This window comes from Lynx canadensis, chromosome F2, assembly GCF_007474595.2.
Source record: "Lynx canadensis isolate LIC74 chromosome F2, mLynCan4.pri.v2, whole genome shotgun sequence".
NCBI lineage: Eukaryota > Metazoa > Chordata > Mammalia > Carnivora > Felidae > Lynx > Lynx canadensis.
The window spans coordinates 8590256-8615818 of record NC_044320.2 but is presented as its reverse complement, the minus strand read 5'-3'; the positions used below and the strand labels follow the sequence as shown (position 1 = coordinate 8615818).

At 59.9% G+C, this 25563-nt stretch overlaps 1 protein-coding gene and 1 long non-coding RNA gene across 3 annotated transcripts in view; both read right to left on the bottom strand.

Annotated features, from left to right (window-relative positions):
* Positions 1-3506: 3506 nt before the first annotated feature.
* On the bottom strand, positions 3507-8216 carry LOC115506404. Of its 2 annotated transcripts, XR_003966365.1 has the most exons (3): positions 4804-8216; positions 4137-4216; positions 3507-3687 (listed from the first exon to the last, which is right to left on the bottom strand). It is a non-coding gene; the product is annotated as an uncharacterized LOC115506404 (long non-coding RNA). The 2 variants fall into 2 exon arrangements; XR_003966364.1 differs by having other exon boundaries at positions 4137-8216.
* A 4762-nt stretch (positions 8217-12978) lies between these two features.
* ST3GAL1 (ST3 beta-galactoside alpha-2,3-sialyltransferase 1) overlaps positions 12979-25563 on the bottom strand; it is a 95272-nt gene continuing 82687 nt past the window's right edge. Inside the window, 8 exon segments of the mRNA XM_030303993.1 lie at positions 12979-15120; positions 16906-17025; positions 18431-18476; positions 19221-19400; positions 20402-20490; positions 20492-20545; positions 20548-20568; positions 20571-20603. Coding sequence (XP_030159853.1) covers positions 14947-15120; positions 16906-17025; positions 18431-18476; positions 19221-19400; positions 20402-20490; positions 20492-20545; positions 20548-20568; positions 20571-20603 — 717 coding nt within the window. The 3' untranslated portion in view covers positions 12979-14946.

Below are 25563 nucleotides of genomic sequence, written 5' to 3'. Positions count from 1 at the left end.
GAACCAGGGGCGACATCAATTCACCCAGACCACTGGGTCCGGAAGGGGGGCCATCTTGATCTACACCCACAGGCTTTTGCTGATGCCTGTACCTGAAACGCCTTCTCATTCTTGCTCTTCCTAAAGGCATCACATCTTTCCTTCCGATACCCACCACACACACGTTGGCAGCCAAGCAGGGTAGAAAGCAGCAGAACCCTGTAACCAGATGGCCGATTCAAATCCTGGCTCTGGCATTTATTAGCTCTGTGACTTAGGGCAAGTTCCTGAAACTCTCTTATCCATCTTACCCTTCATTTATAAAACGGGGCGGAGGATGGTGAAGATTGTGGTGGTGCTGCTGCTGCTGCTGGTGACGTCTACAGTACAGTTGTGTGGACTGTTCACTGCTCCAGACCGCTTCTATATGTAATGGGCCAGGAGCCGCCCTGCCTGCCCATGGATGTGAAGGGCCAGTGGGTTCGTCCACGTGAAGCCCTGGTTCAGTGCCTGGCCCACACTCGGCACCCGAGAAGTGCAGGCTGTTATTATATACATCACAGAACCAGCCCAAAGCAGGGCAGTGTGCTAAGCGCTCAGGGTACAAAGTTACAAGTCTGTGTGTACCGAGCGACGGGGAGGTGAGAGGGGCAGGGAACCACACCATTTCACCAAGTTGTCCTGAGCGCTGATCAGGGTACTGTCATTAGCCCAGCGGGGACAGGAGACAGCAGGGACCGGGACTGACTTAGGGACTGAGGAGGAGTGGGTCTTACGGAGAACACAGGAAAGGCGTGTGAGGGGAAAAAGCAAGTGGGGATGACGGTGAGATGAGGGGGGGACAGGAGGGCATGGGGCAGAGGGAAAGAGAGGAGAAGGGGCAATTCGAGACACAAAAGGCTGGAGAGGTTGGCCAGAGGCCAATACCCTGGGTGTCCCTGGCAACTCGGGCTGCCTTCCCTGGTAGGAAAGATCTTAAGGAGGTCGCTAGTACAGAACTGACGTCAGAGCTGTCACAGTGGCAGGGGTGGGGGGTGGAGGGAACGCACTGCAGAGAACCGACCTCCTTAAAGGGAACCCTGTCTTAGTCCAGAGACGAGATCCCCTTTGTTACCCCCAGGTAACAAAGACTTCCCGAGCACCCAGACCTATGGGGCTCCTTCTCCGGGGTCATTTGAACAGAGACCTTCCAAGCCTAGACAGCAATGCCATCGGTGGTGGAGCCTTGGATAAGTCACCACGCCTTCCTAAGCACGGAGCTGGTGGCCTCGGCTCCCGGCTCTAGGCGAGAGCTGTAAACGGCAGAGAGGACCGTGGGCACTGACGCTGGAGGAGGAAGGCAGAATCGGGCAAATACCACGGTATTTCTGGGCACACCTGAACCTTAGCACGAAGTGGCCTCTGTTCTAGGCTGATCCTCCTCCGCTCCAGGCGGATCCCTCCACCTGACCTCTCCAACACTCTGTGGACCTGAGTCTTTGGCCTTGGGAGGGTCCATCCCTCCATCCCACCTGAGGCCACAGGCTCGGAGTCTCGGAGAGGATCACTGCGGGAAAAGCCTTTGGGGATCAGGTCATCCAAGCTCCTTCTTTTATAGATGAGAAAAATGGGGTCGGAGAAGGGCCAGGGGGTCCTGTGGTTCTCCGCCGAGTTGGGAACGGTGGGGAGCCTGCTCTCTGACCTTCAGACCGAGGCCCCTTTCCTTCCCATTCTGCCTCAACACTTCTGTTCACCCGGATGTCCATCCATCCAGCATTTTTTTTTTTTTTTTTGAGAGACTGTGCATGCGCCAGGCAGGGGCAGAGAGAAAGGGGGACAGAGGATCTGAAGCGGGCTCTGTGCCGACAGCAGTAAGCCCGATGTGGGGCTCGAACTCGGGAAACGCAAGATCGTGACCCGAGCCGAAGTCCGACGCTCCACGGACTGAGCCACCCAGGTGCACCCCACCCCTCCTTTTTCAAAGCGATGCCTTTTCTTCACTCGGCCCACACGATCGAGCACCGGCTCACTGCCAGGCACCGCACTGGGCACGAGAGCTCACACGCGTCTGATTGAGAGCTCCCCGTGGAGCGAGGTAGACAGAAAGGCAAAGAAAGAATTCTGGTAAGATAAGCGTGGTGGCTGTCCCGGGGCTCTAGAAGCCTGATGAGGCATAGGATGGGGAGTGCGAGGAGGGAAGGGCCGACTCATCCTCCAGCCAAGGCCGAGAGGGCAGCAGCGGCCTTTCCAGGGGCCCAGAAGCCTGCTCCCTACCAGTCTGCCCAGCAGCACAAAAGCAGGAGAGGAGGCAATCCGTGCGGCCGGGCCAAGGAGCCCAGAAAAGCCAGAGGTGGGTGGGAGGGGCGGGGGGCTGGGACTAGGTTTCCCAGGGGGTCCAGCCTGTGGAAGAATGTGACCAGAGGTATCACCTGACCAGCCCCTGACCTCTGGCCACGGGCCCAGCAATGCAGACCTAGGGTTCTCTCCGAAGCAGGACAGTCAAGGAATCAGCTTCTGATCTTTCCACTGCTGCTAAGACCCCAGAGACTTGGGGCAAACCTTTTATTCACTCTGAGCCCTAGTTTCCACATCCATAAAAAGGGGTCCTTCTTCACATGTATTTACCCTCTTATAGGTAGAGAGACGCCTAGGTCGTTTCTACCTATTGGCTCTTGTGAACAGTGCCGCTGAGAACAGTCACGTCCATGTGTTGGCATGCCTATTTTCGGTTACTGAGGTCCACATCCTTAAGAGTAGGATTACTGGGTCATACGGTGATTCCGTGTAACTTTTGGGGGAGCCACCAAGCCGTGTGGCACAGCGGGCGTACCATTTTGCATTCACACCAGCGGGGGGCACCCGGAGTCTGATTTCTCCACGTCCTTGCCAGCGCGTGTCGCATTCTGACTTTTTGGTTCACGGCCATCCTGCCGGGCGTGCAGTCAGAATCTCATCAGAGTGACGCCTAACGATGTGGAGCATGTTTTCACGAGCGCCTTGTCCGTTCGTGTATCTTCTTTGGAGAAGTATCCGTTCAAATCCTTTGACCGTTTTTAGACGGGTAATTGGGTTGCTTGCCTTTTTGTTGCTGAGTTGTGGGAATTCTTTATATATTCTGGAAATTATCAGGTATGCGATTTGGAAATAATTTCTCCCAATCTGTAGGTTTTTAAAAAGAATTTATTTTTAATACTAGTTAGAAATATTTTTTTTAAAAAAGGGTCAGGTGGGGCGCCTGGGTGGCTCAGTCTGTTAAGCGGCCGACTTCGGCTCAGGTCGTGATCTCGCGGTCCGTGAGTTCGAGCCCCGCGTCGGGCTCTGTGCTGACAGCTCGGAGCCCGGAGCCTGCTTCGGATTCTGTGTCTCCCTCTCTCTCTGACCCTCCCCCATTCATGCTCTGTCTCTCTCGGTCTCAAAAATAAATAAGCATTAAAAAAAATTTTAAAAAAATAAAAAATAAAAAAATAAAAAAGTGTCATGTATAGATATAGTATCACCCCATCTGCCCTTCTCCTTCCCTCCTCCTTTTTTCCTCCTTCTGTTTCTTCCTTCCTCCTCCTCCTCCTCCTCTTTCTTTCTTTCTTTTCTTTTGGACATAAACTATATTCTAGAAACTCTGCTAAGAAGTTTTCGCACATTTCAATGTGGAAATTAATGGTTGCAAAATAACAAGCCAGTAAAATGTAAAAATAGATCATTCTCTGTGATGGCAACTCTGTTAAAATACACCTGCAAGGATGAGGGAGGGAGAGGAAGAACAAATTACTGGGTTCTTCTTTCTTTCTTGTTCCCTTCCTGCCTTCATTTCTTTCTTTCTTCCCCCTCCCCCTCCCTCCTCCTCCTCCTCCTCCTTCTCTTCCCCTTCCTCTTCTTCTTCTTCTTCTTCTTCTCTCTCTCCCTCCCCCCTACCCCGACCTCCACAGAGAAAGAGAAATGACTTTATATTTCAGTAAGAGATTCCATTCATAACTTTCAGGAGTTTTCAACTCCTTGGGGATGCCTGGGTGGTTCACAGAGGAGCATTGCAAACTGTCCCTTTGTGGAATAACGGAGCCGGTCATCCTCAGGGTGATCCGTGTCTCCCACCCACTCGGGGGACCCTGAGGCCTGGGAGTGCCTAGAAGCCTGACCGAGTCTTGGCCGTGACAAAGCCTGAGCAATGGAAACTCGGGCCTTACCATTACCCATCCGTTCCATTCAAACCTCTCCGATCCCTCACACGTGCATCGTGCTCCTGGACCAGGCTTTCTGCTCGCTTCTGGGAATGCGGGATGGTCTCGGTCACGAGGGGCTCAGTGTCCAACTGGGGAGACGCCCCCCCCCCCAGCCCTTCCCCCAGCCCTGCCAGCAGCGGGACGGTGTGCAGAGCTGGGGAGTGCAGAGCTCCCCATCCTGAGTCCCGGCCCTGTCTGTCTCTGACTCACTGCTGTCCTATCTCAGCCATCAGCTCGGGTCTGCTCCCCTGTTCCTGGCAGGGTGCTGCTGAATGAGAGCAAGGGTGTGGGGCACTTTGTGAAGTGCACACGTGACGTAAATATGCGTCCAACCGCCCCACCAAGTGTTCTTCTGGAGGGGGCACTTTGGGCTTCCCCGCTTGCTCTGGGCTGCACCCTTCAGTGCCCTCGGTTTTCCGGAGAATAAAGCCCAATCCCCCCCCAAATTCGCAAGACACCTGGACCCCGCTGCTCCGACCCCCGTCTCTCGTTCCTGCCTCCCTGCCTCGGTGTCACGGAGCATCTGCCGCTCTGTGATTGTGCCACACCCTGTCTCGCCTCTGGGCCTTTGCACGTGCTCGTCCCTCTGCCTGGCATGCTCTCCCACCGTTGCTTGGGTGACCATCCTTACCCCTCACGGCTCAGCCTCTTCCTCCGGGAAGTCTCCCTTGATCTCCCTAGACACGCTCAGGCCCTGTGCTCCACGGAACCCTGACTTCCTGTAGCCACGTGTCACGGTGGCTTCCCATGGCTGGTTTGACCACCTCCACTGGAAACACAAGACGGTTATATCAGGACAGCACAGGAATGACTGCCCGCCCACGGCGGTCACGGAGCTCTGCACTCAACGAACGTGGACGAATGAATCGATATGGTCCGTACCCCCAGGCTGTCCTGGGCCCTCTGTATCCGCGGCCCAGACCCACGGTCATCAGCCCCAGGAGGCTGCAGCCTACCCATGGGTGTGTGTGTGTTTTCTCATGTGCTTTTCAACTGCTTGCTGTCTGGCTCCCAACCAAACCCAGTGTTGAAAGGAATCCTGCCGAAGGCGGGTCCGTTGCGCCCTCTGGTGGCCACCATTGCTAGGTGGCCGGGCCAGCGCTCCTGGCGGGGTCAGAAGGGGAGCCTCTGGACAGCTTGGGCTTTCCCAGCGCAGGACCCACTCTACCACCTGGGACCAGCCCCTGGGGGCTCATCTCCAAAGTGCTTCAGTCTAGAACAAAGCTGACAGTCCCCTGGTCCCACACTCTTGTGGGGAATGGAGGTGCTTAATTCTCAGCCAGGACTCGTGAGCTCAGTACCTTGCTTTTAAAGTCCTGGGTGCACCCCTTCCTTGCTGGCAAGTTTCTTCACCTCCCGGAGACTGTCTCCTCATTAAATTCTCCTCTCCTGGGGGGATTGTGCTTCTTGGCAGAATTGACACAGGATTCAATGAAATTCACGTAGGCAAAGCACTTAGCCCATGTTGACAGGGTGCAGAAGGGAACCATGGTCATTATTAAGAATCTCCCACCTCTCCTGGTGTTGCCGCTGTCTGGCTACCTGCCTGTCCCCCCACCGGACTGAGGTCTTCGGATGGCAGAGACCTCATCTTGCCCGAGCCCCAGCCCCCAGTGGCCCTAGGTGAGTACTTATCAAACGAAATGCATGTAAACCTAAAGTGTGTTAGTTTCCCCCACAATCCCCCGAGGCAGACAAGTCTGGAATCCTCATTCCCACATCACAGAGAAGCTCCACGTCTGGATCCGGGTCTTGGACCCTTGGGGCCTGTGGGGGTCTATGATCCAACCAAGCCCTCTTCTCGGGGGGCCTCCGGCGGGGAGAGACCTTCCAGCAATCTACAGATCTACACCACACAGAGCTCCCTGTTCCGGTTAAACTTTCAGGAAAGCCAGTTCAAATGTTATAAAACACGGAGGGGAAGGAGTTCTCGGAAGTCACGGGTACCCACAGGAAGGTGCCCTGGACATCTGCGGCTCTGCAGACACCCTCGGGGCGTCCAGGCCTCCGAGGCGATAGTTTTCCCAATAGGTACGCACCCCTTCTGGAAGCCTTGAGAAAAGATGTTCTCGGCCGATAGCCATCGCAACCCCTGGCTTCGGTCTTCCGCGCTCCAGGAAGTGTGCCAGCCACACGCGGGGAGCGCCCTGGCCCTGCGAAGAGGTAGGCTCGCTGCCCTGACCTGTGAGGCATGCCTGAGGGTCCTGAGGACCCTGCTACCCTCCCAGACTATGGTCACTTTCCTCTCGCTCCCAGCAGCAGCGTCTGGGGTGAGCGCTGCGTCCCTATGGGTCCACGTGGATGTTTCTGGACTTCACCCTCCCACCCGTTGTCCCCAAACTTTTTTTTTTTCTGCACCTGCCCTGCGGTTACCAGCAACGTCCCTTTTCCTGGCACCTGCCACCTTGCTGCCTCCTTTCCTTCATTCCTGGCAGACTTTACAGTAAGTGTGTTTCTGCCCAGTTTGTGCCCTTATCCCGCTGACCCCAGTGTCCCTGTTTACACACAGCACCCGCCCTCCTGGGGCCTGGACGTCTGCTCTCTCCCGACTTCCCCTTTCCGCCTTCCGGCTCGCCATCACCTAGACCTGCTCCATTTCAAAGGCCGTTCCGACAGCTCCTGCCACATTTCTCCCTGAAGTCATCTTGTTCCTGGCCTTGGGGACACCTCACAGCCCCGTGGAGCCGTGGCCTCTCTGTTCTTTCTAGCTCCCTTGTCCTGTTCCTCCCGAGACCGTCCCCACTCACCTCCTGTGGTTTCTCATCCAGACCCACAGCCTCCCTGGTCTATAACCTGGCAAGGTCCAAGTCTCCGTGTCCAAGCGGCAGGGGTCTCGGGGCCGCAGTCCCACCGTGGCGCGGTGAGGCCTGAGCTAACAGAGAGGCTGATCCGGGAACCTGTTGCTACTCGTACTCTGCGGTCCGGCTGAATCGGAGGACGTGGCTTAGAACCGCGGCAAAAACTCCAGTTGTCTTTTGCCCATCTCCTCCCCAGACGCGGCCTCCTGCCGGTTGCCAGTCTGGAGTGAGCCCCGTGGAGGCCCGGAGATGGGGAGACGTCGGGGGAGGGCGCACTTCCCAGAGCCGAGCAGGACGGTGGCTTCCTGAGCTGCCTTGCGGTTTTTACCTCATCATGCCCCCCCCCGCCCCGCCCATGACCTGCTCTAAACCTGATCACCTCCCAAAGGCCCCCCCTCCAAGCAGCATCACCCTGGGGGTCAGGACTTCAACATAAGAATGTAGGGGACATCACCCGGTCCATAGCAGTGGGTTGGGGTTGAGTACGGCCAGTGTCTGAATTATTCCATGTGCTCACGGGACGTCAGGTGGGGCAGGTGGCCAGCATCTCTGAGAAGCAGGCTACCTGGGATTCAGCCATCCTGTGAGGACCCAGTGTTTCAGCTGACGACGATCAGAAGGGCTTCCCCTTATTCTATGGGGCTCCAGGGCTTGGGCAGGTCTGGGAGGGGGAGCCCTTAGAGGGAGGGGAGCGACAGGGGCAGGTGAATCTGTCAGCATCATCCCACGGATGGAGATCGTGAATTGGGGTGACAGAACCCGGGCCCTGGGGATGCCTCTACTTGGCAGGTGTTGTTGCATCAGTGAACGAATCAGAAGCAGAAACAGAGGCGGGTCCTTCCCCAGCAGGTGCAGAGGGACCCTGGAATCACTGGGGGACATTTCCTCACCGGGCCCCTACAGCAAAGGTGCCCTGGACCTCCCATGACCGGGACCTCACTTGGCTCTGAATACACAGAACATTTCCTTTTGTGACGCGACCTGTAGTGAATCCTGGTGTAGGTAAACCAGCTTCCTAAGGCGTGGTGAGGACAGCTGAGGGGGGCCCCGTGGGCCGGGCACCAGAGGAAGCAGGGACACCCTCCACCTTGCTGGGTGACGCTGTGTCTCACAGGACAGGCACACTTCCTAGGCACTTCCTCACGGACACGGGGGCAAAATGACTTTTGAGGCAGACTTGTCCCCCTAAACACTGCGGACGTCAACAGTAACAAAAAAGGAAGAATTTTATTTTTATTTGTTTATTATTATTTTTTTAAATGTTTTTATTTATTTTTGAGACAGAGAAAGGCAGAGCATGAGCAGGGGAGGGGCAGAGAGAGAGGGAGACACAGAATCCGAAGCAGGCTCCAGGCTCTGAGCCGTCAGCACAGAGCCCGACGTGGGGCTCGAACTCACGGACTGTGAGATCATGACCTGAGCCGAAGCCGGACGCTCAACCGACTGAGCCACCCAGGCGCCCCAAAAGGAAGAATTTTAAAAAGGGAGTGGCACGTGTGGAAAACATGATTGTTGAGGTGGGGTTCATCTCTTCTCAATTAGTGCATGCATTTAAAAGTCCTCACGTTTTAAAATCAGAAGCAGGTAGAACGCTTCTTCCCAGGAACTTCTTTTTGGTTCCAGGAACTCTTTGCTGAGCAGCCAAGCGTGTGTTTGGGGCCGCGTGAGGGGTGTGTCTGGGGGACCTTCCCAGGATCCCCAACACCCAATCCTGGAAGACCTACGTTTGTGGGAGGCGTGGGGGGTGCACAGCACTGGGCCTGGAGGGCTCTGGCTCTTGTCCTCTGTGTCTGGGCAGGTGCCCGAGGGTCCTGAAGAAACGTTTTCAGGTCCTCAGGGCTCCCCGTGGAGGGTCCTAGCTAATTCCTACCCCTTCCTAGGCTTTGCCCGTGGGCCTGGGACTGGGTGGATGAGCGCCCACCCGGCTGAGCGTGTCGCCACCTGGTGGCCCCTTTCCCACATTGCAGCTATAATGGGAGCTCGCCCAGGTGGGAACTTGGGGGAGGCCGGGTCTCAGTGGAGGGAGCGGGCCGCATGTTAACAAAACTGAGAGAGGGGCCCTGATGGGGTGAGGTTAGCCAAGTGATGGGAACAAGGAAAGGGAATGTTAAGAGTTGAAGAAACCACTTGGAAAGAAAGCAGCACGAAAGCCCCCGGCAGGGGCGGGGCAGGAGAGGGGGCAGAAGAAATCGGACTGGGTGCCCCAGGGGGCCTCGCGGTTTTGCTGGCATCTCCTTCTCTCCTCACGACTTTAATTTTTTTTCTTAACGTGTATTTATTTTTGAGACAGAGAGAGACAGAGCATGAACGGGGGAGGGGCAGAGAGAGAGGGAGACACAGAATCCGAAACAGGTTCCAGGCTCTGAGCTGTCAGCACAGAGCCCGACGCGGGGCTCAAACTCACGGACCGCGAGATCATGACCTGAGCCGAAGTCGGACGCTTAACGGACCCAGCCACCCAGGAGCCCCGTCTCCTCACGACTTTAATAACAGCTGACATCTACAGGAGGCTCCCTGGGCACTAGATTCTCTTCTTAGACTGTGGTGTGCATTCACTCATTTAATTCTCAAGCGTGTTTCTAGGGTAGGTACCCCCTCACCCAGACTTTATCCACAAGGGGCTCGGGCTCAGAGAGGTTCAGGGACATGCCCAAACTCGCACAGCTAAGTAGGAACGCAGGCAGCCCGACTCCAGGACACCTGTGTTCCTCTCTGTCCCCTCCTGCCTCTGAGGGCTGCTTTCCGAAGTTCACAAACTTCCCAAACAACTTTGGGAAGACGTCCCTAAGGTCCCAGCCTGGGAGACGTCCCCTGGGGAGGCAGCAGAGTGACAGGGAGCCCCGGACCTTCAGAGGGAACGCTTGCTTTGAACCCCACCCCTGCCCTCGTCTGGCTTTCACTCTGCACCTGTTTGCAAACATGGAAACCCAGGAACCACGCACCAGCTCCGCAGGACCGCTTTGAGAAGTCAAGTTCATGCCCAGCGGGCCGTTGTGAGAGCCGACACGAATTGGGGACTATCACCATTTACACTAATTTTACATTATAGAACCCCACGACTGGATTTCTGGACTATTCACAAAGTCAGAGACTTGTGCCGACTTTGGATCAAACTTGGGATTCGTCCACGGATGTACCTGTTTATTGGGAAGAGATGAACCCTACCTCGCCCACCCTGGGCCCCGGCCAAGGCTATCTCCTTCAGCGACTGCTTGAAGCGGCCGACGCAAATCTCCTCGGGCGGGCCTCCTGAGTGATTTTTATTCTTGACCTCACACCCCTTCTGACGGCTGGCATGGTCATGTCCATTTGGCGGATGGGGCAGCGGAGGGTAAGAGAGGTGAGGTGCTTCGCCATAGTCACACAGCAGTGAGAGTCACGGTGGCATTTGAGAGGCTAACGCTCTGCTTCCCGAACCTCTGGGCCCTTGGTAGGGACGGACGCAGAGCCAGGAGACCCTCAGCCGACGAGCCACTGGGGCGTTTTTAGGCCGGAGCAGAACCCCTGACCGGAAGCCGTGGGGCGGGGGGGCAACATGAAGGCATGCCCCGCCCCCGCCCAGAAACACCACAAACACACCCAAACGATAAAATAGCTTTTTTTTTTAATTCACTTTGATTTGGATCATTGGACATGTCCAACAATAAATAAAACAGAGCAAAGGCTGAGGAAGGCGGACTCTGGCTAACTTCATTCCGAATGCATTCAGATTAGCGCTCGGCTACAAACCAAACACGAGGCGAGAGGGAAAAGAAAGCAAATTTGACGACGACGACGAGGAACCAAACGAGACCGCGAGGAGCGGAAAGCGCTCGGGAAACTTTGGCTTGGACGTGAGTTCAGCGACGTGCTGACGCGGCTGGGGAGGGCGCTCGCCTCCGGGCGGGGGGCAGGGGGCGAGGTGGCAGGTTAGAGCTGGCGTCGGGGTCACGGCCATCCGCAGCTGGACACAAATGGGAGTTCTGCCCAATGAGCGCGGCTGAGCCAGGGGGTCAAGTTCAACACCAGTGCAGGTCTCTGACGGGCTGAGAGGGAAAGTGGGGGGTGGGGGGGGGTGGGCTGGACGCTTGTGGGAAGCACATTGCCGCTCGTCTAATGAGCAAGGAAGCTGCTAATGCCCGGATGCCAGCTGTGAACGCCACTTTGGGGGGGTCTCTGCCCCTCCTGCCACAGCACCTTCTCCTCTCTGTGCCCCAGAGGCGGAGGTTCTTCAGGACGAGAAAGCGGAAAGCTGACTCCGTCTCCCAGACCACATGGCCTGTGGGCATGTCTGCTTCCAACCAGATGTCCGTGATGGACACGGTGATGACCCCGAGCTCTGGGGGGCGGCAGGGGGGTGGCACAGGGGCAGCTGCTGGCTCCTGATGGCATGTGGCCAGCGGCCGGCCATCTGTCGCTGGACAGCGGCCACTCGGGGCTTGTCCTTCCCTGGAGGAAGCATTTCTGGTGCTCCCCATGTGGGGGACGGTGAGCTCTTTTCCGTTTCCCGTTTTTGCATTCGGGCTGCCTTGACAAGAACACTTAAAGCAGAGGTCACGGCTCGAAATACTCTCTGCGACTCCACTCCACCCTTGACCCAGAGGCCCAGCCCTTCTTGCCCCCAGCACTTACAAGAATCGCCCTCCCCACCTTCTTGTCTGGCTTCCCTATTTCAAGTCCTGTTTTCTTGTATCTGGTTTCTCCCACTGAGCACAGCCCATGGGGTTTGCCCGACAACACCTGCTGAAGCCAGAGTCTCAAAAGGCATGGGTTTAAGAACTTTCTTTTCTGCCCGATGGCTCTGGGGGCCAGACGCTACAAACCTGCCCTGCTTTGTGCCCCGACGGGGGGAGGGGGTAAGGGCAGGGGCTCCAGGGGGGCCTGTGGAAGCAGGTGCCGGTTTTGCAGGAGGTGACTCCTGGCTCACTGGGGGTTGGAGAGAGCGCCGAGATCGCTCTTCCTCCTCAGCCCCCATCTTTCTGGCTTTAGGCTCAGCACTGATGACTGCAGGCGGGGACACCTCTGCTCTACGCCTGGGGCCCGGGGCTGGCCTCCCAGGAGCCCTGTGCCTGGAGACCTGGCAGAGCCCTGGGCTGGGAGTCCAACAGTGAGCGGGGTGGACACTAAAGAGCCTCCTCTGGCTCGGGGTTTCTCGTTATCCCGCCCACAGTATGCTCAATGCTCTGTGGGAAACAGTCTTGCCCAATTCTCAGCCATCCTTACCCCGGGTAGAGACGCTAACTGGCTTAAGCCAATCAGCGCATTCGATCCCAGTCCCAATGATTGGAGCGTATTGGGTTTAGACCCCTTCGCCAAGCCGATGAACACACACGTGTGCTGGGGCACTGGGAGGAGCAAGGTTCCTCCCCTACTGGGGGGATGGCGGCAAAAGGCAGACACCAGGGCTTGCCAGGGCCACCATGGGCAGCCTGGGGACGAGCCAGGTGGGGAGAAGGCAGAGGCCCACCCCCCATCACAGTTCGCGGAGATGCTGGATGGAACCCAGCTGGGAAAGCCCACCTCAGGATGTTTTAAACAGAGAGCCGACGATTTCCTGGTTTTGCTCAAAATGGTTGATTCGTGCTGTCACGATTGTTGGTTCACTTTTGCAAGTCGCTTCCCTTCCCCGGGTCCTGCTTTTCTGATCTGTTAAATGGGAAGGCAGGCGGGCTTGAACGGGCCTAGCGGGAGGGCGAGACGGCCAGGACCGGGCAGCCGGGCCGGACAGCCTGCGCCTCCTCCCCACGGGGACCTGTTCTGACTCAGCAACGCCCAGGAGCCGACTGCGCGCCCTGAACCTGTCACCCCTGTATGGACCCAGGAAGAGCTCGGGAGTCCACCCTGCTCCCTGTCTCAGTGGCCACGGTTCTCAAGGGCTGTCCCTGGGCTCAATCAGCCAATCGACAGATGCCTGCTCTAGTCTCTGAGCGTGGATGATCAAGATGACGACCTCACAGTGACTGATGAGCCTTCACCGGTCACGAGAGTCTCATGCTTTGGAGGACTTTAAAACAGGCACATGTCGTTTGTGTGTTGTTGTTTTTTTTTGTTTTGTTTTGTTTTTATACATCACATTCTGGATTCTGAATCTCTGAGAATCTAATAAAGGCTAAGGAATCTCTCCCAGTGACGGTGCTCATATGCACAGGCTTGGGGGGAGACAAACGCGGCATGCCATTTCTGGGGACCCCTGGGAACTGCCCAACACCACCTGTGGCCCCGGAGCTGACAACATGCCTCCCTCCCTGTTTGTAGAGGGAGAGGCTGCAGCCGGGAGAACGGGGCTTGCCAGAGAGCCGCAAGAGCGCAGGAGACAGGCCCCGTGGCTTCTGAGACTGGCATGCCTCACGCTCCCCCAGGAAGCTGTCACGCCTCCTCAAGGTGGCATGACCTGTTAGCAAATGCTCTCAACAGGAAAAATGCTTTTTCTGATTAAGGGTCAGTAACTAGAGCCAACAATCACTGTCCTCCTATACGTGTGACCCCACTCCCCACCCGGCCCCAAGGGAGTCCCGCTCTGTTTTGGAGATTCTTAGCCCGAGACCGAATCCAATCCACAATGACGAGGAAGGAAGGTGGGGCCGAAGGGAAGGAGGTACGGAGCACCCCGCAAAGCTGCCAACCTGAAACCCTGGGATCTGCCCACCGGCAAGCCCCCAAGCCCTAGACGCCCCCCACCCCGAGTCTGAAGCTCCCCAAGAACCTAGATCCAAGCTCCCCCACTCCCCGGCTGCCAGGCGAAGCAAGAACAAGCTCAACTAAGCCATCAGGACCAGCCACAGAGCCACAAAGTGCACACGACGTCAGCGGAGTTAAAAGAAGAAATCAATAAATAATCAGGAAGGCCGAAGAGGAAAGATCAGAGCAGCCCGGGAGGGAGAGAATGAGGTATGTCTTCTCCCGCTCTGAAACTCATGTTCGTGGGATGGCCCTGCAGCCCTCAGGACACCGTGCAGGTGGCCAGCAGGGACGTGGCCCAGAGCGTGGGTTTCCTGGGGAAAGTGCCGGCTGGTGGAGGTTATACGCGTGGCCTTGGAAGGTCATGGGCGCCACATCCAACTGTCTGTGAATGTAAGCAAGAATGATGTTCCACGGCTGACGCGCCTCTGGACAGCACTGCCCGTCATCCTAGCTCTGCTCCAACTCAGGCGCTGCCTCAGGAAACTAGAAAAGATGCCCCCGAGCTATAGGGCAAGGGGGCGGCATTGCTGGGGGTCCCCTCTCCCGAGTCAAGGCTTTTGCCTTGTTTCGGCCAATGCGCGTGTTTCTCCCCAGACGCAAAGGCACGCGGAAGTGGTCAGATCTGCTCTCAGCCACGGTTACAGCCACAAAGATCCATCGCTCCAGGGACATCGGCTGGGGAAGAAGACATCTGCCGGGGCCTGAAACGCTCTTCCACGAGTCTGTGAAGACCTTCGGGGCGGGGAGCCTCTCCGGCCACCATAAATGAGCTTTGGGACGACAGCGGGGCGGCGGGGGGCGGGGGGTTGTCGAGCCAAGTGAGGGAGGGGCCGGGCATCGTGCAAAGAAAGGTGCCATCTTGCCCCCAGTGTCCACATGGTCCAACACGGCTCTGTCCTGAGGTCTTCCCTGGGTCCCCGGGCAGAGGAAAAGTCTCCGCCCATCCGTCCCGGAAAACTGTCCTTTCCTTTAGAACACAGAGTCCCAAGTATCTGCCCCCTCCCCAGAAGCCAAAGGGACCTCGGTGTTTGGAGACTGGACCCTCCCCCGCATCTCCCCACCTCCCTCCAGCTCCGGGCCAGCAGTGAGGGGCCCTCTCCACCTAAGACCAGTTCTGAGACTTCCTTCGCAGACCCGGCGGGGCTCGGGGACCTTGCTGAGCAGACGCTGCCAAATGTTGGCTCGCGGGAGGCCGCGAGGGGCACCTGAACGCCCCCACCCCCGAGGCTGGCCCTCAAAGCTCCCAGGACAGAACGGCCCCAGCGAGAGGCTGGGGCTGGACACAGAGAGGCGTGCCTCAGTTCTCCTTTGCAGCGTCATCTCCCCTTGAATATCCGGATTTTATTGATGGACGCCAAGGTGGCCGTCACGTTGGACTCAAAGTCTCCATCGTGCACCCCGGTCTTGCGAAAAGCCCCCGCCGATGGGTTGTTCTCCCAGTAGTGATGCCAGTTCCCCTTGCTGTCTGCCCCGAAGCCGTACAAGTCTACCTGCGGGGGCAAAGCAAAGGTCAGAACCAGACGGCAGGGCCACAGGTAAAACCTCTAAGAAGGGGAGCCTGCAGGCATCTCCCGAGTCTGTAAGCAATGCTTCCCAAGACTCCTAGAAACCCTTCTCCGTAGAACCCGTCCGGTTCCTTACCGGAACTCCCAGGGGCTCAGGGAAACAAAAGCAAGTTCCATAAAAGTCAAGTGTAACACCAGAAGGCACGACGGGAGGCCAGCGCGTGGGTGGCCCCGAGGGTGCCGGGGCAGGACAGCCTCTTCTCAGAGGGAGGCTCCTGGGACTGGGCAGGGGGAGTGGGGTTGCCAGCAGGGCTCCCAGCTCTGCCTGGTGGAGCCAGCAAGCGCCAAACCGCTATTCTGAGCCTCGCGTCCCTCATCGGGGAAATGGGCCGAGAAGAATGACCGCGTTGAGGCAGGTGGCAGGTGCTGAACTCTTTCTTCCCTGAGGCTAATATCCATGCGGTTCGGGAGCCCTCACTGGCCAGTGGCCAGGGAGGCCTTTCCCACACGTGACCAGCATTTACTGAGCACTTACTCTGTGCCAAGCACTGCGATAAATACATCAGAGTTCATCACCGGGGCCCCCTGGGTGGGTGCTGGGGAAATCAGGGACTCAGGAGTCAGGTCTCAGACCTTGGAGCCTGTGACTTACCACAAGCACCAGTGAGGACGGGGGCTAACGTCAGGGCTCCCGCAGCACAGAGGACAGCAGGGCCAAGGACGCAAGGGATCTGAGATAGCAGGTGACACTTGAATTGGCTCTCGGGGGAGGCGTTGAAGATGTCCAGGAAGGAACATGCCCTCCAGGGAGAGGAAATGCTATCTGGGCTGCGGCAGCGGGGAGGGCAGATTTGGGGGGGTGGGGCCCCACCGGGGGCAGGAGACACCTCGGTGGCCAGCTGGCCAGCACGGCTTTCTTGTGAAGGCCAGCAGGGCCACAGCGGCCCCGGGGCAGGAGGGAAGAGAAGGGAGTAGCATTTCTGAGGCAGCCGGGTGGAGGTGAGGACGAGAGGTGGCTTCTGGGAGAGACAGCCCAGGCTTCTGGCGACAGTGCGGGTTCACGGGGAGGGTGGTGACAGAGCAGCCCCTCCCCCCTCCCCGGATGTCCCCCAGGATCCAGGTGGGGCAGGGGCGGGGACGGCTGCATGTGACATCTGATTGCCCCGCCTGACCCAGGGCCAGGGAGGAAGAAGGGTGTAGGTGTTGTGGCCCCCCTGCTCCTCTGCCCGGGGTGGCAGTGAGCACCCCAAATCAACATGGCTTGGCGGGCGGTCAGGCAGACCCACGAAGGGAAACACAACACGCACTTGGCAAGATCACTGGTTCTCAGTGTCGGTGAAGAGTGGAAGCCCTGGGTGCCTGGTTTCCACCTTCAGAAATTCTGGCGAACACGGGCCCGGGTGTGGTTTGGGTGCTGGGATTTAGCTCTGGGGACGATTCTAAGAGCGGCCGGGATCGAGACCCCAGCTCTCCCCCGTTACGACCTGCTCCGTTATTCTGCCCCCAGATCCGAGCCTCCACCCGCCAGCTGTGACTCGGCCTCCGGAGCCTGCACAGAGCGAGCCAGAACCCTTGCCGCTGCCAACGTTCTCGGGAATGCCCAGAGCGGAGATAAGGAACGGGAGCTTCTGGGAGAAGAGCTACGTCGGGGCCCGGGTGAGGCCAGGGGTCAGCCTGACTGCAGACGCACTCCCGGACGCTCAGAGAAACGCGGAATGAGGGGCTCCCCCCGGGGTGGGGCGGCCTGGCAGGCACGGGGGGCGGGTGTACCTCATCGCAGATGTGCAGCGAGAAGATGACGGACAGAATGCCGGTGGATGGGTATCGCCCGTGGCCCTGCAGCCAGTTGTCAAAGACGTATTTGATGAAAGCCGGATGATAAATCAGGATCTGCGGGGAGAGGACACGGCCCCTCGTGAGCACCTGCTGGGTGCCCCACACGGTCGTGGCTGTGGGGGACAGAGCAGCGAACAGAGCCAGCAGCCCTGCCCTCGTGGGCCTTCCCTCCTAGTGGGAAGGACCGGCGGTGGCCTAACCACGGAGGCAGAGAGTGCTAGATAGAACACAACTATGGAGCCGTGGAGAGAAATGAAGCAGAAAGGAAATAAAGTACGGGGGTGGGGGTGGGGAGAAGGCTGGCTGAGAAGAGGGCTTCCGGTAACATTCACATCAGGCCAGGGAGGTTCCAGGGACCAGCATGCGGCGGGGTCAGGGACGCCTCTGTCACGGGGCAGGGAAAACGCAGGGGCTGAGCCGCCCACCCGTCGAATGATCTCTGTGCCACGACATGACCCCACGCGCTAGCTTTCCCTCTCCTCGTGTTATAGATGAGGAAACCGCGCTCAGAGAGCCTAGGTGATGTGCCCGGTGTCACACAGCCAGGGTGGCCAAGCTGGGAGGTGCCTGGAATCAGACCTGCCCTTGACTCCACCCCCCCGGCTGCTTCGAGGACAGCGAAGGGGACGTCTCGGACGGTAGAGGGAATGCATGTCCACGAAGCCTAAGACCAGCCCCCGGGAATGGACTGGAACAGAGGACCGTGCAGGTCTCCGGTCATCACTCAGCCAGGCCTCAAGGGACTGCCATCTCTGGGAGGCTTTCCCACGTACCCACTGGGCCCACATAGGGCTCCCCCGTTCCCCGGGCGGTGCACCCGTGCAAACGGCAGGGGCTGGAGGCCCGGGTCCAGCCATACCACAAACTGGCTGTGTGTTCCTGAGCAAGTTACTCGACCTCTCTGATCTTGACCTCACCATCTGAAGAGGACAGCATATGCAAAGGACCAGTGGGATGGACACTTCACTTCTTCCATCCTTCCGCCCTTTGCCCACGTCTTGCCAACCCCCCTATCAGGGGCCCCCTGGGGACGATGGAGCTATGGAGGCAGGAGGGGAGGTCTGGCTTTGAGAAGCTCACGCCACACAGCGCTGGGTCTCAAAGAGCAGCCGGCATCAGCATCCCTGGAGGGCTGGTAAAAGCCCGGATCGCTGCCCCCTCCCCTCCTCTTAGAGTGTCTGATTCAGCAGGTCTGGGGTGGGTCTGAGTCTCTGCAGCTGTGACAGGACCCCAGTGACGCTGCTGGTCCGGGACCCCCACTCGGGGACACTTTCCCGGTGTTTGTGGAGCAGGGGAGCTGAGTGGGGGCTACGGCCTCCGCGGGCACGGGGGGGGGGGGGGGCCCAAGGGCTCTCTGCAGCCAGGCGCCGGCAGAGGGGGGAGGTGGTGCTCTCCAGCCTCGTACAGCTCCTTCGAAAGGAGCCTGAGCTCAGAGGAGAAGGGGCCGAGTTCGACTCACCTTATTCTTTTTCACTCTGATCTTCGCGGGGACAGGGACGTAGGTGCTGCAAGGGCAGAAAGAGCGGTTAATGCGGGGGCGGGGGGGGGGCAGGCTGCCTGCACGCAGCTCTGGCTGGGGGACACTGGAGAGGGAGGGAGGGATGCGGCCTCCCCGCCACAGCCCCGTCCCCCTGCAGCAGTGGCCCACTGTAGACACCAGAGGGCGCTCGTGGCTAATTCAGGAACTTTCAAACCGCCGCCTTTCCCCCCAGAAAGGTGGGGGGCGGGGGGCGACTTTCTCCAAGTCCCCACACCACGGAGCGCAGCAGAGGCCAGAGCGCACATTGCCACGGCTAGGGCGCTGGCCGATGAGCCCCACGAACGCCCCTTTTCCATCTGCAAGGTTACGTGTGCCCCAAGGTGAAGGTGTAAACGCCCCACCACCAGGCCTCACGTCCCATCTAACAGGGACAGGGTGGGAGGGCAGCCGAGCCCAGGCCTGGCCCCCCTCGCTCCTCCCCTGCTTGAGCCCGCTTCCCTCAGGGCCCTCCTGGGAGGGCGGCCCCGGGCTTCCTGCACCCCAATCCGTCAGGCTTGCTGGCTGGTCCTCAGACAAGGAGGCTTCTGGCCTTGAGGACAGTGAAGCCACTTCCTTTAAGGAAGAGGGAGGGAGCTAGGAACCCGAGACTGGCTCTCAAGCTAGGACAGCATGCTCAGGGCAGGCCTCTGATCCCTCTTGGGGGAGGGGAGGGGCGGGGAGGGGAGGGGAGGGGAGGGGCCTCTCCACCCCAGCCCCCCAGGGGACTCACTGAGAGATGGTGCCCGTGGTGGTGGCACTGACCACCCACTCCAGGTCGGTGGTCTTGAAGGGGACGAGGACCATGCTGACGTTCTCCCCCAGCTCCCTGAAGCTCTCGGGGTACACCAGATGGTGCGTGGTCTTGCTCCCGACGTCGGCCTCAAAGCCCGCTGTGGGGGCCTTGTTCATCCTGGGGGACAAGGGACAGAAGGTCGCGCGTCGCATCCCCACGGGCACGGGTCAGCCTTAGCTCCACAAGCCTGTGATGTCACCTCTGGCGCCTCACCCTCCGTGGCTGGGCCCCAGCTTCCCGAGCTGGAAAAGGGACTCAAGTCGTTAAGACGCAGCGCAAAAGCTTGCGTAGTTCGTTTTCCCTCTCCGTTTCTCTTTTACGACCTCACCCGAGCCTGACCATCGTCTCTGCTGATGACCTAGAAGCACAAGGCACCACCCTGGCCCCTCAAGGCACCCCGTTAACACCTTAATGGTAATGACAACCACACCTGGGAGGCATCCTGTGGCCCTATTTTCCGGTGGAAGAAACCCGAAGGCAAAGACTTTGTCTCGGACACACAGCTTCCGGGTGGCAGGCTCCAAGTCAGGTTTGTCTGACCCGCTCCCCCTCACCACGAATATTCCTGCTGCACGCCCCGGGCACACTGAGGCTCCCAGAAGCCAGGCTAGGGGTCTAAGGGCATAAACGCAGAGGACCTCGGAAGCGGGAGACTGTTCTAGAAGGCCCCTGGGGGTCCGAGCGCACAGTGTGGTGGAGATCATGACAAGAAACCCAGGATACACGTCTTCCTGGAGGATCTGTTTTTACTCGGTGCCGGGGAAACGAATTTACATTAAAGACATGCGGTTTTATTAACGGCCTCGACTGTAAAACGGGACTGAGTTTCAAGATTAAACGGGAGTCTTCAAATAAATCTTGCCCTCTCGCCAGGCGTCTCCGTGCCAAGCTCCTGGCCCCGCTGGCTTCCTCCCGCGAGTCGTTCCCCATCTGGGTCCAGAGCGGCGCTGCTCGTCCGCTTCCCTCCCACGATGCACGGCTGGGGAAACTGAGGCCCTCGGGGGGCGGGGGCGCGGCCTGGGGTCCGCGGGGGAGCCTGGCCATGCCAGGACTGGGGGGTCTCGACCTCCTGACCCTGGGCCGAGGCGCCTCTAGCAGCTAAGGGGACGGGCGCTCACCTCAGCACGAAGTCGTGGCCGTCTATCTGAGGCCCGTACCAGGACTCCCTCAGGTTCCCGGAGTTGCCCACCACGGCACAGCGCCGGCAGGCCCCCCGACTTCTTCTCCAGCAGGGGGTCCACGTTCCCAGGCACCACACTGGAGACAGCTCCTTGATGGTATCGTTTCAGGTTTATTGGGTTGCTTCTCCCGCTGGAGCCTCTGCGGGCCGAGGACGGAAGGAGACAGGTCAGCCCAGCTGTGCTGCCTCTGGCCGCTCTCAGCCAGCCGGCTGCTGGGCCCCCAGCGCCCCACGTGTGCTCGCTGGGCCCCGAGCCCCTCCCCGCTGTGCTCACTGGGCCCCTAGCTCCCCCCTGTGCTCACTGGGCCCCTAGCTCCCCCGTGCTCACTGGGCCCAGCTCCCCCTGTGCTCACTGGCCCAGAGCTCCCCCGTGCTCACTGGGCCCAGAGCTCCCCCCTGTGCTCACTGGGCCCAGCTCCCCCTGTGCTCACTGGGCCCAGCTCCCCCCTGTGCTCACTGGGCCCAGCTCCCCCCTGTGCTCACTGGGCCCGAGCTCCCCCCTGTGCTCACTGGGCCCAGAGCTCCCCCCTGTGCTCACTGGGCCCTAGCTCCCCCCTGTGCTCACTGGGCCCAGAGCTCCCCCTGTGCTCACTGGGCCCCTAGCTCCCCCCTGTGCTCACTGGCCCAGAGCTCCCCCCTGTGCTCACTGGGCCCAGCTCCCCCCTGTGCTCACTGGGCCCCTAGCTCCCCCCTGTGCTCACTGGGCCCAGAGCTCCCCACTGTGCTCACTGGGCCCAGAGCTCCTCCCTGTGCTCACTGGGCCCAGAGCTCCCCCCTGTGCTCACTGGGCCCCTAGCTCCCCCCTGTGCCCACTGGGCCCATAGCTCCCCCCTGTGCTCACTGGGCCCCTAGCTCCCCCCTGTGCTCACTGGGCCCAGAGCTCCCCCTGTGCTCACTGGGCCCAGAGCTCCCCCTGTGCTCACTGGGCCCCTAGCTCCCCCTGTGCTCACTGGGCCCATAGCTCCCCCCTGTGCTCACTGGGCCCAGCTCCCCCCTGTGCTCACTGGGCCCAGAGCTCCCCCCTGTGCTCACTGGGCCCCTAGCTCCCCCCTGTGCTCACTGGGCCCAGAGCTCCCCCTGTGCTCACTGGGCCCAGAGCTCCCCCTGTGCTCACTGGGCCCAGAGCTCCCCCCTGTGCTCACTGGGCCCCTAGCTCCCCCTGTGCTCACTGGGCCCAGAGCTCCCCCCCTGTGCTCACTGGGCCCCTAGCTCCCCCTGTGCTCACTGGGCCCAGCTCCCCCTGTGCTCACTGGGCCCAGAGCTCCCCCTGTGCTCACTGGGCCCCTAGCTCCCCCTGTGCTCACTGGGCCCTAGCTCCCCCCTGTGCTCACTGGGCCCCTAGCTCCCCCCTGTGCTTACTGGGCCCCTAGCTCCCCCTGTGCTCACTGGGCCCAGAGCTCCCCCGTGCTCACTGGGCCCCCTACTCCCCCCTGTGCTCACTGGGCCCAAGCTCCCCACTGTGCTCACTGGGCCCAGAGCTCCCCCGGTGCTCACTGGGCCCAGAGCTCCCCCTGTGCTCACTGGGCCCCTAGCTCCCCCTGTGCTCACTGGGCCCAGAGCTCCCCCCTGTGCTCACTGGGCCCTAGCTCCCCCCTGTGCTCACTGGGCCCAGAGCTCCCCCTGTGCTCACTGGGCCCAGAGCTCCCCCCTGTGCTCACTGGGCCCCTAGCTCCCCCCTGTGCTCACTGGGCCCCTAGCTCCCCCCTGTGCTCACTGGGCCCCTAGCTCCCCCCTGTGCTCACTGGGCCCAGAGCTCCCCCCTGTGCTCACTGGGCCCCTAGCTCCCCCCTGTGCTCACTGGGCCCAGAGCTCCCCACTGTGCTCACTGGGCCCAGAGCTCCTCCCTGTGCTCACTGGGCCCAGAGCTCCTCCCTGTGCTCACTGGGCCCAGAGCTCCCCCCTGTGCCCCCTGGGCCCCGAGCCCCTCCCGCTGTGCTCACTGGTCCCCAAGCTGCCCCCGGTGTTCACTGGGCCCCAAGCCCCTCCCCGCTGTGCTCACTGGGCCCAAGCCCCGGTAGTCACTGTGCCCCCCTCGTGCTCACTGGGCCCCTAGCTCCCCCTGTGCTCACTGGGCCCAGAGCTCCCCGCTGTGCTCACTGGGCCCAGAGCTCCCCCCTGTGCTCACTGGGCCCAGAGCTCCCCCCTGTGCTCACTGGGCCCCAAGCTCCCCCCTGTGCTCACTGGGCCCCTAGCTCCCCCCTGTGCTCACTGGGCCCCTAGCTCCCCCCTGTGCTCACTGGGCCCCTAGCTCCCCCTGGGCCCAGCTCCCCCGTGCTCACTGGGCCCCTAGCTCCCCCCTGTGCTCACTGGGCCCCTAGCTCCCCCCTGTGCTCACTGGGCCCAGAGCTCCCCCCTGTGCTCACTGGGCCCCTAGCTCCCCCCTGTGCTCACTGGGCCCCTAGCTCCCCCCTGTGCTCACTGGGCCCAGAGCTCCCCCCTGTGCTCACTGGGCCCCTAGCTCCCCCCTGTGCTCACTGGGCCCAGAGCTCCTCCCTGTGCTCACTGGGCCCAGAGCTCCCCCCTGTGCTCACTGGGCCCCTAGCTCCCCCCTGCGCTCACTGGGCCCAGAGCTCCCCCCTGTGCTCACTGGGCCCCTAGCTCCCCCCTGTGCTCACTGGGCCCAGAGCTCCCCCCTGTGCTCACTGGGCCCAGAGCTCCCCCCTGTGCTCACTGGGCCCAGAGCTCCCCCCTGTGCTCACTGGGCCCCTAGCTCCCCCCTGTGCTCACTGGGCCCAGAGGCTCCTCCCTGTGCTCACTGGGCCCAGAGCTCCCCCCTGTGCTCACTGGGCCCAGAGCTCCCCCCTGTGCTCACTGGGCCCAGAGCTCCTCCCTGTGCTCACTGGGCCCAGAGCTCCCCCCTGTGCTCACTGGGCCCCAAGCCCCTCCCCGCTGTGCTCACTGGGCCCCAAGCTGCCCCCGGTGTTCACTGGGCCCCAAGCCCCTCCCCGCTGTGCTCACTGGGCCCGGAGCCCCTTCCCTCTGTGCTCACTGGGCCCCTGGCTCCCGCCTGTGCTCACTGGGCCTGGAGCTCCCCCCCTGTGCTCACTGGGTCCCTCCCTGGCACCTTCCTTTTTGCTGGGCACCTGGAAACTGAGGAGGCTCAGACAGCTCTCTCCGGAAGCCCAGGAACCCCTCAGGGAGGTGGGAAAGATCACTCACTCATAATCCGCAAATGTTTATTGAGCACCTACTGTGTGCGAGCTACTCTGCCAGCCACTGAGGCATCGAGACCCGGTAATATGAGAAAGCCACACGAGAGAAAGGTCAGGTGACCCTCCGTGCCCACCACCCCCGCCTCTGCTCCCTTCCTCCTCCTGACCACCCCCCACTCCCCACCCCCCAGGGACCACTGGGCTCCAGCAAGACTGAGAAACTAGCCCTTTGCTGGACGCGTCAAGGCCTCCGATGTCTGCCTAGCAAATCGCTTTCACCCTTTAAGACCAAGCTCGAGACTTCTGACTTCCTCACCCCTGGTAGAACCTGGAGACATTTCCTAAGGAGCATCCCATCGGACTCTGTCACCATGTCGCTGTGTATATATCACACCACACTGGAACATAGGTGATAAGGATGTTCTGGGGCCCAGCCTGGTGGAACCACATGTCCCAAATCCAAACCAGGATTTGAACCCAGGCTTTTAGAAACCGAACGTAAAGTCTCTCCCACAACACGGCCCCTGTCTCAGACCCTTGGAACCCAGACCTCGGGAAAGCCCAGCCCCTGGGCTTGGGGGAGGTGGCTGCGGGGTGAGTCCCACCAGCCTCTCCCGGCTCCAGGCCCCGGGCAGTGACTGGGAAAGAAAGGAGAGGTTAGAGATTGCTTTGGCCGTTGTCCAGCACATTAGTGACGGGGCACATAGGGAGATCCAGAGGCACGCAGGCCCCCACCGCCCTGTGACGGAAGGAATCAGATCTCCGAAGGAGAGGCCCATCGGTAAGCCCAGATGGCTCCTTTAGTTAAAACCCCCAGCCCGTCCTCCGCACCTGCCATGGGCGATAAGACCGGGACCGCTGAGCACACACACATAAAACACAGAGAAAGAAAATAACAACCGTTGGTGAGGGTATGGAGAAACTGGAACCCACATACGCCGTTGGCGGGGAATGCAAAATGGGGTGGCCACCGCGCATAACAAACACAGAACTACCACATAAGTCGGCAATCCCATCCCAAAGCACGTCCTCAAAAGAACAGAGAGCAGGGTCACGAGCAGACACCCTGCTGTTCACAGCACCATGATTCACAGCAGCTGTAAAGCGGACGCAAGCCGAATGTCCACTGACAGGTGAACGGATAGGGCAGGTGTGGAACATCACTCGGGTCACAAAAAAGAAGGAAATTTTGATAGACGCTACAGCATGGGGGGGGCCTTGGAAACCCCTGCTTGGTGAAGTAAGCCGGACACAAGAAGACAAATACTGAGGGGTCAGATCCATAGCGACAGAAGGCAGAATGGTGGTTGCCCGGGGGCCGCGGGAGGAGGAAGAGGAGTTAGGGTTTAACAGGTGCAGGGTTTGGGGGACACAGTGAAAAAATGCTGGCTATAGGTGGTGGTGAGGGTTACACAACAGTGGGAATGTGCTTAAAGCCACTGAATTGTACGCTTACCTTATGGTTAATGTAGTAAATACTGTTAGGCGCATTTTAACACAGTAAAACAGAATAATCTCCAGGTTAAACACCTGCTTCTGATAAGATCTCCTGGGAAGTGCCCGAATCGAGGAGCCCGACTCAGTAGGGCTAGGCTGGGCCCAAGAACCTGCATTTCCAACCGCTCCCGGGCAATGCTGGGACAGGCAGAGGGCCCCAGCCAAGCTCTCCTTCAGGAGCCTCCATAAACGGCCCCACCCAGGAAGGGCCCCTTTGCGCCCAGCACTGCGAAGACACGCTCAGGACCAGCGTCCTCACATTGTGTCATTACCTCGGGGGAGTCTGGCACAGTCTGTGGATTCAGGGGTGACGTGGCATTCTTCAATCCAGCGCTCAGCAGTATTTACTGAGCACCTAGTATATCACATGTGTGCGTGCTTTGCCTCGGAGGCCCCGGGGCTTGAAGCCAGCAGGGGACGTGACTCGGGAGCACAGCACAGCATCCTCTTG